Below are 12,620 nucleotides of genomic sequence, written 5' to 3' on the forward strand. Positions count from 1 at the left end.
CGGAGCTTGCAGTGAACCGAGATCATGTCACAGCACTCCAGCCTGGGTGACAGAGCCAGACTGTCTCAAAACAAAAAAAAACAAAACAAAAAAAGGCCTGTAATCCTAGTACTTTGGGAGACCAAGGCTGGTGGATCACCTGAGGTCAGGAGTCCGAGACCAGCCTGGCCCCAATATGGTAAAACCCCTTCTCTACTAAAAATACAAAAATTAGCCTGACGTGGTGGCGGGTGCCTATAATCCCAGCTACCCGGGAGGCTGAGGCAGGAGAATCTACTTGAACCCGGCAGGCAGAGCTTGCAGTGAGCCGAGATCGTGCCTCTGCACTCCAGCCTGGGCGACAGAGCGAAACTCCATCTCAAAAAAAAAAGAAAAAGAAAAAGAAAAAAAATTGTTTTAACTTTAAAAAATTAAAAATCCAAACAAAATAATAAATAGTAACAACAACAAAAACAGAAATAATCATAATAGCTACCACTTACTTTGTGCCCGGCACTATGGTAATAAGCACTCTCCCATCGATAGTGTTGAATATTCACAGCCACCTGATTAAGCCCATTTTCCAGATGAGAAAACTGAGACGTGGAGAAGTTTAAATAATGGGCAAAGATCGGCAAGGTGGGATTTGAACTCCCAGCCCCCGGCATTAAAAGATGAAGGAGGATGAAACATTAGTTGTGAAATATCACCCTACACAGAGACCAGCCTTACACAGCTGTAAAGGTTTAGGTCTAGAGGGGCTTGAGCCCAGTATGTTGCACGTGGAGCATTTAGGGGTTGTATGGGTTGAGAAACCTCCAGATAGCTGGGGGCTTTCAGCCATGGGGACTTTCAACTGTTGTAGGACACTGACCGGGCAACCGCCGAACCCTTTTGGGCCCCAAAACTGCACGAGGCAGGGGTGAAGCGGGTGCACCCAGCCCTCAGATCATTGTGGGCTCAACTTGCAAGATAAGATTATCTGTGATATCCAAGTGAAGGCAGATGAATGTGTGTTTTGTTTTGTTTTGGTTTGGTTTGGTTTGGTTTTTTTGAGATGAAGTCTCGCTCTTGTCCCCCAGGCTTGAGTGCCATGGCGCAGTCTCGGCTTGGTGCAACCTCTGCCTCCCGGGTTCAAGCGATTCTCCTGCCTCGGCCCCGCAGATTAGCTGGGATTACAGGCGCACACCACCACACCCGGCTAATTTTTGTATTTTTAGTAGAGACAGGACTTCACCATATTGGCCATGCTGGTCTAGAACTCCTGACCTCAGGTGATCCGCCCGCCTGGGCCTCCCAAAGTGCTGGGATTACAGGCGTGAGCCACCGCACCTGGCCAAATGTGTGTGTTGAATTTCAAGAGGAAGCGGGGTGGGGGTGGGAGAGTTGCATTTCCTCTGCCAGGAGGGGTTTGAGTAAATATTCACTCCAAAAGAATCCTGTAGGAAGCTGACACCTGCCCTTCCCTGTCTCCCACGTCCAGGATTTTGGGCAGGATGTGGCCCCAGCTTGAAACTCCCTCCCTCCCCGTCTTTAACTGCCTAAGCCTTCCCTGCCCCTGAAACTTGGAGGTGAATTTTGATTTCAACTGACCTAGAGAAGGCGTGATTTATCTCCACATTTAAGGGGATATCAAGCCACAAAGCTGGGGAAAAACGCCCAGCAGATGGACTAAGGGTTAGGCGCTCCATTGTCAGGTGTAGTGACTTATGCCTCTCATCCCAGGACTTTGGGAGACCAAGGTGGGAGGATCACTTGAGCCTAGGAGTTCAAGACAAGCCTGGGCAACACAGCAAGACCCCATCTCTACAAAAAAATTAAAAAATTAAGCGAGCATGGTGGCGCGTGCTGTAGTCCCAGCTACTTGGGAGACTGAGGTGGGGGGATCGCATGAGCCCAGGGGTTTGAGACCAGCCTGGGCAACATAGCAAGACCCCATCTCTACAAGAAAAAATTTTTTAAATAGCCAGACAAAATAGTGCATGCCTGGCCGGGCGCGGTGGCTCAAGCCTGTAATCCCAGCACTTTGGGAGGCCGAGACGGGCGGATCACGAGGTCAGGAGATCGAGACCATCCTGGCTGACACAGTGAAACCCCGTCTCTACTAAAAAAAATACAAAAACTTAGCCGGGCGAGGTGGCGGGCGCCTGTAATCCCAGCTACTCGGGAGGCTGAGGCAGGAGAATGGCGTAAACCCAGGAGGCGGAGCTTGCAGTGAGCTGAGATCCGGCCAGTGCACTCCAGCCTGGGCGACACAGCGAGACTCCGTCTCAAAAAAAAAAAAAAAAAATAGTGCATGCCTGTAGTCCCCGTTTCTTGGGAGGCTGAGGTAGGAGAATTGCTTGAGCCTGGGAAATTGAGGCTGCAGTGAGTCATGAGTGCGCCACTGCACCTGGGCCATAGAGCAACACCCTGTCTCAAAAAAAAAAAAAAAAAAAAAGAGAGAGAGAGAGATGGGAGCTCTACCCACTGGGAAAAGGGTCAGCCCTCAACACAATGATCCCAGGGCACCCCCAGGACTCCCTCCTCCCCCCATCCCAGGGGAAGGTCTTCAACCTCAAAGTTCACCTGCCTTCCCCCTAAGTGATCAAATTATGGGTGACTTTTACCTTGGTTGTTCTATTCTGGTTCTACCACTGCTAGCTGAGAGACCTTGAGCAAGTTACTCAACCTCTCTGGGCTTGTTTCCTCAGTTGCAAAATGGGCACCTACCTCGTAAGGCTGTCGTGAAGTTAAGACAGACCTCACGGCCCATGCTCCATCACCATCACCATCATTATCACGATTATCATTGCTACTTCTTTTTTTTTTTTTTTTTTTTTTTTTTTTTGAGACGGAGTCTTGCTCTGTCGCCCAGGCTGGGGTGCAGTGGCCGGATCTCAGCTCACTGCAAGCTCCACCTCCTGGGTTTACGCCATTCTCCTGCCTCAGCCTCCTGAGTAGCTGGGACTACAGGCGCCCGCCACCTCGCCCGGCTAGTTTTTTGTATTTTTTAGTAGAGATGGGGTTTCACCGTGTTAGCCAGGATGGTCTCGATCTCCTGACCTCGTGATCCACCCGTCTCGGCCTCTCAAAGTGCTGGGATTACAGGCTTGAGCCACCGCGCCCGGCCTTTTTTTTTTTTTTTTTTGAGATGGAATCTCAATCTATCACCCAGACTGCAGTGCAGGGGCGCGATCTTGGCTTACTGCAACCTCCGCCTCCCGGGTTCAAGCGATTCTTTCGCCTCAGCCTCCTGAGTAGCTGGGATTACCCAATAGCTGGGATTACAGGTGCGCACCACCGCACCCGGCTAATTTTTGTCCTTTTGGTAGACACGGGGTTTCACCATGTTGGGCAGGCTGGCCTCAAACTCCTGACCTCGTGATTCGCTCGCCTCGGCCTTCCAAAGTGCTGGGATCACAGATTACAGGCGTGAGCCACTGCGCCCCGCCGATTATCATTACTTCCATTTTCCTAGTTCCTACCGTCCAAGGGCAACAATGGCGTTCCATTCCGCCCTCCTGTGGCAGAGCGGCAGTACTGCATCCCTAGGCACACCATCACTCAGGGTTCTAAATGTTGCAAAGAATCCAAGAAACAATTTTTTTTTTTAAAGTCAGTCCAGGCTGGCTTACATAAAAAGAGAATGGGCACAGGAACCTTGCAGTTACTATGCACTCCTCCTAGAACGCCTTCACACTCACACTGCTTTTTTTTTTTTTTTTTTTTTTTTTTTTAAGACAGAGTCTCACTCCGTCGCCCAGGCTGAAGTGCAGTGGCCCAATCTCAGCTCACTGCAACCTCCACCTCCGTGACTCAAGCCATCCTTCCACCTCAGCCTCCCAAGTAGCTGGGACCACAGGCATACACCACCACGCCCTGGCTATTTCTCTGTATTTGTTAATAGTGATGGGGTCTTGTCATGTTGTCCAGACTGGTCTCGAACTCCTGAGCTCAAGTGATCCACCCGCCTTGGCCTCCCAAAGTGCTGGGATTACAGGCATGATCCCACATTTCCAGCTGGCTTCATTCTTATAAGAGGCCTCCCCCTGTTGTCTAAGATAGGGATTCAGCTTCAAATCCATCCCACTCAAGACACAAAAGTCAGGCCAGACTTGGCTCACAGCTGTAAATCCCAGCACTTTGGGAAGCTGGGGCAGGGAGACTGCTTGAGGTCAGGAGTTCAAGACCAACCTGGGCAACAGAGAGAGACCCTGTGTCTACAATTTGAGGCCAGGCACAGTGACTTACACCTGTAATCCCAACATTTTAGGAGGCTGAGGTGGGAGGACTACTTAAGGCCAGGAGTTCAAGACCAACCTGGCCAACAGGGCAAAGCCCCGTCTCTACTAAAAGTACAAAAATTAGCCGGGCGTGGTGGCTTGTGCCTGTAATCCCAGCTACTTGGGAGGCTGAGGCAGGAGAATCGCTTAAATCCGGGAGGTGGAAGTTGCAGTGAACCGAGATCACACCACTGCACTCCAGCCTGGGTGACAGAGAGAGACTCCGTCTCAAAAAAAAAAAAGAACTTAATTGGGCATGGTGGCTCACATGTGTGGTCCCAGATACTCAGGAAGCTGAGGCAGAAGGATCACCTGAGCTCAGGGGTTCGAGGCTGCAGTGTGCTGTCATCACACCACCTCACTCTAGCCAGGGCAACAGAGCCAAGATCTTGTCTCAGAAGAAAAAGACACAAAAGGGCTGGGCGTGGTGGCTCACACCTGTAATCCCAACACTTTGGGAGGCCGAGGCAGGCAGATCACCAGGTCAGGAGTTTGACACCAGCCTGGCCAAGGATAGTGAAATACAAAAATTAGCCAGGCGTGGTGGCATGTGCCTGTAGTCCCAGCTACTCGGGAGGCTGAGGCAGGAGAATTGCTTAAACCCAGGAGGCAGAGGTTGTGGTCAGCCGAGATCGCGCCATTGCACTCCAGCCTGGGCAACAGAGCGAGACTGCATCTCAAAAAAAAAGAAAAGAAAAAAAGAAAAGAAAAGAAAAAGGAAAAGACATAAGTCTGTTTCCCAAGACTCACCGCAAAAGCCCCAACACAGCCCCCTGGGGCTTCAGGTGGGGACCCCAACACAGCTCCCTGGGGATTCAGGTGGGGACGGTGCTTCCCCTAAACAATCTGCCAGGCCCTAGAGGGCCACACGCCCTCGAGAAAAAAAAGAGAGCCCCCCCGCCCGCCCCGCAGGGAGGTCTGGGGCTGTGGTGGGAAGTAGTGAGTGTAGAACTGTCAAAGTTTCACAGAGTAATTATAATGAGAGGTTTCACAGCCAGGAGTGCCAGAACCTGGGAGCGCCTGGCTCAAAGCAGCCCTGAAATTCCCAGTGCGGTCTGGAAGCCACCCATCCTTAAGAGGAGGGACAGGTGGGCTGGGCGCAGTGGCTCACGCCTGTAATCCAAGCACTTTGGGAGGTAGAGGCGGTTGGATCACTTAAGGTCAGGAGTTCGAGACTGGCCTGGCCAACATGGTAAAACCCCATCTCTACTAAAAATATAATTAGCCGGGCATGGTGGTGGGCGCCTGTAATCCCAGCTACTCGGGAGGCTGGGGCAGGAGAATTGCTCGAACCCAGGAGGCGGAGGTTGCAGTGAGCTGGGATCACGCCACCGCACTCCAGCCTTGGCAACACAGCAAGACTCCATCTCAAAAAAAAAAAAAAAAAGTAGGGACAGGTGGCTGGACCAGTCACTAGGCTAACAGTAGAAGCCTTTAGCAGTATGGCAAAGAAAGGAAGCCACCACCCCTCTTTCATGGAGAAAGAGGGCCCATAGGTAGCAGAAGAACAGCTAACAGAGGCCAGAAATGGCTGACTTAGACTCGTTCCTCAAATGGGGGCCCCAGAGGCCCTGGTGGGAAGGAGTGAGTGTGGGGAGCAAACAGGAGGATGGGGGCTGTCCCTCTGGTCTAGCCTGGAGTCCCAGGAGGTTGGGGTAAGGTAGTGTGGTAGGAACTCCAGGAGTCTGGTATTTATGCAGCGCCTGCTGTATGCGTGAGTAATGACATGTCATTCCAGGTTCAAAAGGAAAAATTCCGAGTTGGGAAGCTGCTCTCCTGGTCTCAGCTGTGTCCCTGGAACCCAGCACGTAACAACAAATCTTTGCTGCAGAATGAAACCCCTCCTCCACCCCCTACTCCAGCCCTGGAAAGGCTGTTATTACCCCCACTGTGTGGATGAGTAAACCCAGACTCAGAGAAAGCCAAGGCCAAGGCTCTGCCCAGGTCCCCAGGGGGCATTCCTGGGAAATGCCTGGAATTGTGAGGCCTGGGGGTCACCACCCTTCCCTGGAACCAGGCAGTGTACCAGGCGCCTGGGGTTCAAATCCCAGCCCTGCCCCAACCATCCAGGTCCTCCTCATTCACACATTCGTTCATTTTATGGAGCCAGACCCAGAGTGACGAAGACCCAGAGGGCTCCGGTTCCAACAGAATTTTCACTCTCCCCCTCTCTGTGGCCTCAGTTTCCTCATCTGTGAAATGGGACCAGCTGGGCCTACATCACCACGGAGTTAAGGTACAGAGACCAAGGCCAGGCCCCTGACCGATCAGACCCCCTGAGAACTCAGAGAGGGCGGGGCCGAGCTGGGACTTATTTCCCGCCCCGGGCACCGTGCCTGGCACACGGGAGGCGCCCAATAAATGCTTGTTTGAGCCAGGCCCAGCCCTCAATAAATAACAGCTGTTGTTGATGCCGCAGAGGCTGGCGAGGAAGTGGGCTCTCCCCTCCCCGACCCCACCATATCATGCTCCCATCCCCCCTCCCGCCCCATTCCTTACCCCCCTCCACTCCTTCCCGTTGCCCCCAACCCAACTCAGCTCGTTCCTCCAGGGCCCTACCTCCTCCCACCCCACTCAGCCCCTTCCTCCAGGCCCCCACCTCCCCCCACTCCACCCAGCGCCTCCGCCAGGCCCCCACCTCCCCCCACCCCACTCAGCCCCTTCCTCCAGGCCCCCAACTCCCCCCACCCCACTCAGCCCCTCCTCCAGGCCCCCACCTCCCCCAACCCCACTCAGCCCCTCCTCCAGGCCCCCACCTCCCCGCACCCCACTCAGCCCCTCCTCCAGGCCCCCACCTCCCCGCACCCCACTCAGCCCCTTCCTTCAGGTCTCCATCTCCCCCTGCCCCTTTCATTCAAACTCCCCCCTCCCCCAACCTCTCCCTTCTCTTCCTCCCTTTCCCCGAACCCCCACCCGCCCAGTTCTACCTCCATCCCCATCCCCCACCTGATTCTTTCTCCCCTCTCCCGTCCATTCTCCCCGCCGCCACTCGATTTCCCCCGCTTCGTCCCCTCCCCACCCCCCGCGGTTCCCCAGCCCCCTCCCCCGCAGCGGGGGCGCTGGTCCCGGGCGGGGCGGCCCGAGTTCCCGGGTCCCTGGCTGGGGTCCAGCCCGCGGCCGAGGCCGGGCGGCGGCGGGCGGGCGGGGTTTCTGGCCGCGCGCGGTTTGGGGGTTTTTTTATAACCCTGGCAGGCGGCTCAGGAAGTGCCTTCCCCGCGCCCCCTCCCCCGGCCACGCCGCCGCGCTCGCTCGCTCCCTCCCTTCCTGCGCGCGCGGGGCGGCGAGACAGCGGCGGCGACGGCGCGGAGGCCCCGGGCGCGGCGCAGGTAGCGGCGCGGGCGGGGGACCCGGGGTGCGTGACTCGGTGGGACTTTGTGTGTCCTCATCGAGCGGTGAGGGCGTGGGGCTGTGGTGCCCTGGATGGGGGAGGGCGTCCCGCTGTGCGACTCGCGTCTGTGCCTGAGTTCTTCAAGTGCGCGCGCCACTGATCGCGCCCGGGATTGCCGTGGGTTTGTTTGCTGTGTGTGTGTGTGTGTGTGTCCGTCCACGTAGGGGCGGAGTGGTTGTGCATTACATGTGTGTGTCAGTGCCTGGGGATGAGTCTCTTGTGTGTCTGCCTGTGTGTGTGGACAGTGTGTGCGCATAGGGGTTTGCTGTGTGCGTGCAGATTTGGAGATGAGTGTATGTGTGTCTGGGTTTGTGTGTGTGTCCCCAAGCATGTGTGCGTTTGTCTCTGAGTGTGATGAGTGTGTAAATGCCTGTGTATGTGTGTCTGGTGGGGGGGTGTCTAGGTCTGTGGGACTTGTGAGTTTGTGGTTTGGTGTGAGCATGCAAATAAGTGTGTATGTGTCAGCGTGTAGGCCTGTGTGTCTGTCTCCTTGGGTTGTCTGTGTATGTGTGTGAGTGTGTCTGTGTGTGTAGGCCCCAGGTGCCTGTATTTGTGTGGCAGCGTGTTTCTCTGACTTGTCCCGTGTGTGCGCGTGTAAATGAGTGTGTGTTTACACATGTCTGGGAGTGTGTGGTTGTGTGTTTCCATGTGTTTATCTCTGGGTGTGTTGAGTGTGCACTGAGCCTGTCGGCGCGTATGTCTGCGGTGGAGGCGTCCTGGCGTCTTTTGTGGGTCTGCAGTGCCCGAGCGCCTGTCTCTGGTTGCGCGGGATGTGTGTCGCTGCCAGTGTGTGTTTGTGTGTCTGGGTGTGGGAGTGGCGCCGCCCACTTCCCCTGAGTTGGTCACTGAGGCCACAGCCGTCTGTCTCAGGGTGTCTCCAGCGGTCGGGCTCAGGGCCTTTAATTAGCGGCCGGTTGTGGGGGACCAGCCCGGGCGCCGGCCCCCTCCTCCCGCAGGCCCCGGCTGGGCCTTTGTCTGCTCTCCGGCAGGGGCTGCGTCCTGCCGGCCCGGCCAGATGTGCAGCCGGGAGGAGGCCGGCAAACTGGGGCCTCTGCCTGGGCAGACGCGGCCTTGGCCTCCACGTGGGACCGTCCCTGGGCCCTGTCCCCGCAGCCTGGCCGGAGAGGTCTGGGTGTGGAGCTGAGGGTCCCTTCAGGATCCCCGGGATGGGATGGGATGGGACAGAGCCTGTGTTTCTAAGCCACTTCCATTTCCCGGAGGCATTTCCTTCACCAGGCCTGGCACCCTCCCCCACGCTGGCCACCTCCCTCCTGCCTTCGGGGAGGAGGGGCTGGAGGAATGGCCAGGCCTGGGTATACACACACACACACACACACACACACACACACACACAGGGTCACACACACATACCATAATGCACATGGAGTCACAAGCTCATAGTCACGCACAGGATCACACACTCACATACATGCTATAACGTACATGCAGTCACACACATGCGCCACAGTGCACATGCCTCACTGACATCCTGTTGTCCACCACCATCTCTGTCCCTGAGCCTCTTTCAAGCTTCATCTTCTGCCCCAGACCCACTTGTTAATGTCCCCCCACCACCCGCTGCCCTGGGCTGTGTCACACCTCTCCACCACCCTGTGGGCTGGACCCAGCTCAGACACCTGTGAGCCTTCTGCAGATCTCCTTCCTCCCCCCACCCCACACACTGTGCGTAGGTGAGTCCCCTTCCCCTGTCCTCACCCCCCATGCTGGGTCCTTCCATGATGTCCCAAGCCTTGTCCCTCACACCCCACCTGAGCCCAAAGCACAGAATGCGGGATGAGGGTTTTGGGAGGAGCACCTCACTTCAGAGGACAGTGATGAGGACTGTGAGGGTCTTAGGGGGACCGGGACAGACCCAAAGACACTCTAGACAAGACCAGAGAGAGCCCCTGAAGGAGGAGGACGAGGCACCAGGCCTGGCAGTGCAAGAACAGGAGAGGAGGGAGGGAGCCAATGGGAGAAAGGGGTGAGGTCCCTGCTTTACTTGCAATGAGAATGTTGCTACCTTTCCGGGGTGGCTTAGAGCAGGAGCAGGGGTCAGAGGTGCCCAACCAGGAAGGGCTTTGATCTGGGAGTTGGTTGACACCTCCAAAAAAGAATAGGAGAGAAGAAGAAGAAGAGAGGGAGAGGAAGTGGGTTTTTGTTGGAGGGGGTTCATTAGGAACAGAAGAAAGAAAAAGTCTAAGAGGAGGTTCTCCAGGGGCAGAGAGAGGGTCCAGATTTCCTCAGCGATCCCTCAACTACAGACTCAGCTCAGTGCTGAAGACCAGCCCAGCTCCTCCTCTTTGACCCCTCCCTGCCCAGGCTCCAAAGAAGAAGAAACAAAGGCCCAGAGAGGTCCAGGTGCAGGGAGCAGGCGAGGGAAGGATCCGTACAGGGGCCCAACACCACTCCACCAACTGAAGCCCCCAAAAGGTAAAAAAAAAAAAGAGAGAGAAAAGAGAAAAAGAGAGAGGCCGGGTGCTGTGGCTCACGCCTGTAATCCCATCACTTTGGGAGGCCAAGGCGGGCAGATCATGAGGTCAAGAGATCGAGACCATCCTGGCCAACACGGTGAAACCTCGTCTCTCCTAAAAATACAAAAATTAGCTTGTCATGGTGGCACACACCTGTAGTCCCAGCTACTCAGGAGGTTGAAGCAGGAGAATCGCTTGAACCCAGGAGACAGAGGTTACAGTGAGCGGGGATCGCACTGCTGCACTCCAGCCTGATGCCAGAGCGAGATTCTGTCTAAAAAAAAAAAAAGAGAACAACAACAAAAGGAATGGACATTAGCCCAGCTGAAGAGTGCAGTGGGGTCACAGAATATCTGTGAGTGAGCTCCCCGTCACTAGAGGGATCCAAGCAGAAGTGGGGAATGTGGGCTTCTCGGTCCATCAGCAACTTGGCAAAAACCTGGCTCCCTCCCTCGGGGCTGAACTGCCCTGTTTGGGGATTGACTGTCAGACTTGGCTGGGCTGCAAAGAAAACAAGACTCTGTGATTAAGGGATTTTGCACAGAGGAGGAGGAGGGTGGAGACAGGAGGGTGGGGGAAGAGGGTTTGGCACAGGTTGGTGGCCCAAAGTGTTGTCTGCGGCAGGCTGGCCTGGGGCAGATGCTGGAGAGACTGAGACCTGCGGGGCAGGTTGGCTTGGAGCCTTGAGAAGGAAGAATCTGAAAAGAGGACGGAAACATAGGGTGGAGGAGAGGCTTGGGAGGGTGAGGGTGCTACCCGGTGTGGAGAATCCAAAGACAGGGCCCAAGACAGTGGGTACGTGGGTGGGCATATGAAAGGCTGGAGGCTAGCTTTAATCTGGCTTGAATGGTGCTACCCCTTTTGGAGAATCCAAAGACAGGGCCCGGGACAGTGGGTGCATGGGTGGGAATATGAGAGGTTGGGGGAATGGAGTACTAGCCTTAGCTTTCATCTGGCTTGAAAATTCAAACTGACCACCCCAGCCTTCAAGTGCCTCTGATGCCAGCCTCCCCTTGCTCTCCTGCACCCACCCTGCCTGGGTGCATGCCAGGCTCTACCCCACCTCCAGGCCTTTGACCTTGCTGTTTCCTCTCCTGGTGCACTTTCTCCTGTCTCTTCACACCATTGATTTCTTATGCTTTGAACCTCTGCTTCCCAGTCTCCCTATGGATACTTTCTAGAGAACATGTCACAATCTGAACCCTTCTCCATTCACTTGACTGTCATCTGTCACTCCTAAGAGATGGAACCCCACAGGGCTAGGGCAAGTAAGGGTTGCTATCCTCAGCATGCATGGCTGTTATGCCCCCATCCACCCTCCACCAGACGCTATAACCCAATGAATGAACCCAGGTTCCACCTCTTTCTAGCAGTGTGACCCAGGGCAAACTTTATCACTCCTGAGTCTGTTTTCTCATCTATAAAAAGATGAGCGATTGCGAGTATGATGCGAGGTCAGGAGTTCAAGACCAGCCTGGCCAACATGGTAAAACCCCATCTCTACTAAAAATACAAAAAAATTATCCGGTGTGTTGGCGCGTGCCTGTAATGCCGGCTACTCAGGAGGCTGAGGCGGGAGAATCACATGAACCCAGGAGGCAGAGGTTGCAGTGAGCCAAGATTGCGCCATTGCACTCCAGCCTGGGCCACAGAGTGAGACTCCATCTCAAAAAAAAAGATGATCGTGACTTCTCAAGTTATTTTGGAAATGAAATGCAATGGTAGGCTAGGTGCAGTGGCTCATGCCTGTAATCCCAGTGCTTTGGGAGGCTGAGGTGGAAGGATCGCTTGAGGCCAGGAGTTCAAGATCAGCCTGGGCAACAAAGTGAGACCCCCGTCTCTCCAAAAAAACAAAAACATTAAGCAGAGGTGGTGGCATGCACCTGCAATCTCAGCTACTTGGGAGGCTGAGGCAGGAGGATTGTTTGAGCCCAGGAGGTGGAAGCTGCAGTGAGCTATGATCACACCACTGCACTCCATCCTAGGTGACAGAGTAATGCCCCGTCTCAAAAAACAGAAATGCAGTGGTGTGGAAACTAGGGCCAGTAGCTGGTACATAGGAGGTACTCCCAGCATCCCAGTCCCTGCCTGTCCTCTTGTAAGAGTGTAGGAAGGATTGGAAGGGGAGGTGGGGAGAGGGGAGCGACTGAGTGAGAAAATGCATTCAGAATCTTCAGTCAGGTGAAAAGCTTTGGCCATGGTTGGCCTTGGCATTGGTTGTGCTGGACAGCGGGACCAGGCGCCCCCTTACCTGGCTCCCCCCTCCCAGGAGCCCGGTGATGCTGCGCAGGCTGTGAACAGGGGAGGCGGCACTGTGGGGGCTGCCGGCAGCCGGGGCTGGGGAGAGACATGTGGACACGTGGCCTCTATGGCTCCCGCCTGCCAGATCCTCCGCTGGGCCCTCGCCCTGGGGCTGGGCCTCATGTTCGAGGTCACGCACGCCTTCCGGTCTCAAGGTAGGGGAAGTCTGGTGGTGGCGGTGGGGAGGGAGCGAAAAATTTAAGAGACCAGTTG

At 55.3% G+C, this 12,620-nt stretch overlaps 1 protein-coding gene and 1 long non-coding RNA gene across 4 annotated transcripts in view; one reads left to right on the forward strand and one right to left on the reverse strand.

Annotated features, from left to right (window-relative positions):
• The window catches only part of LOC126942911 (uncharacterized), a 600,821-nt gene that overhangs the window by 357,435 nt on the left and 230,766 nt on the right, over positions 1 to 12,620 (reverse strand). The window lies entirely within an intron of this gene.
• The window catches only part of ADAMTS10 (ADAM metallopeptidase with thrombospondin type 1 motif 10), a 29,338-nt gene continuing 26,684 nt past the window's right edge, over positions 9,967 to 12,620 (forward strand). For all 3 annotated transcript variants that reach the window (XM_050770076.1, XM_050770077.1, XM_050770078.1), the window contains exons 1-2: positions 9,967 to 10,065; positions 12,376 to 12,562. In XM_050770076.1, the coding sequence (XP_050626033.1) occupies positions 12,475 to 12,562 (88 nt within the window). In that variant the 5' untranslated portion in view covers positions 9,967 to 10,065; positions 12,376 to 12,474. The remainder of the gene's footprint in view (positions 10,066 to 12,375; positions 12,563 to 12,620) is intronic.

This window comes from Macaca thibetana, chromosome 19 (assembly GCF_024542745.1).
Source record: "Macaca thibetana thibetana isolate TM-01 chromosome 19, ASM2454274v1, whole genome shotgun sequence".
NCBI lineage: Eukaryota > Metazoa > Chordata > Mammalia > Primates > Cercopithecidae > Macaca > Macaca thibetana.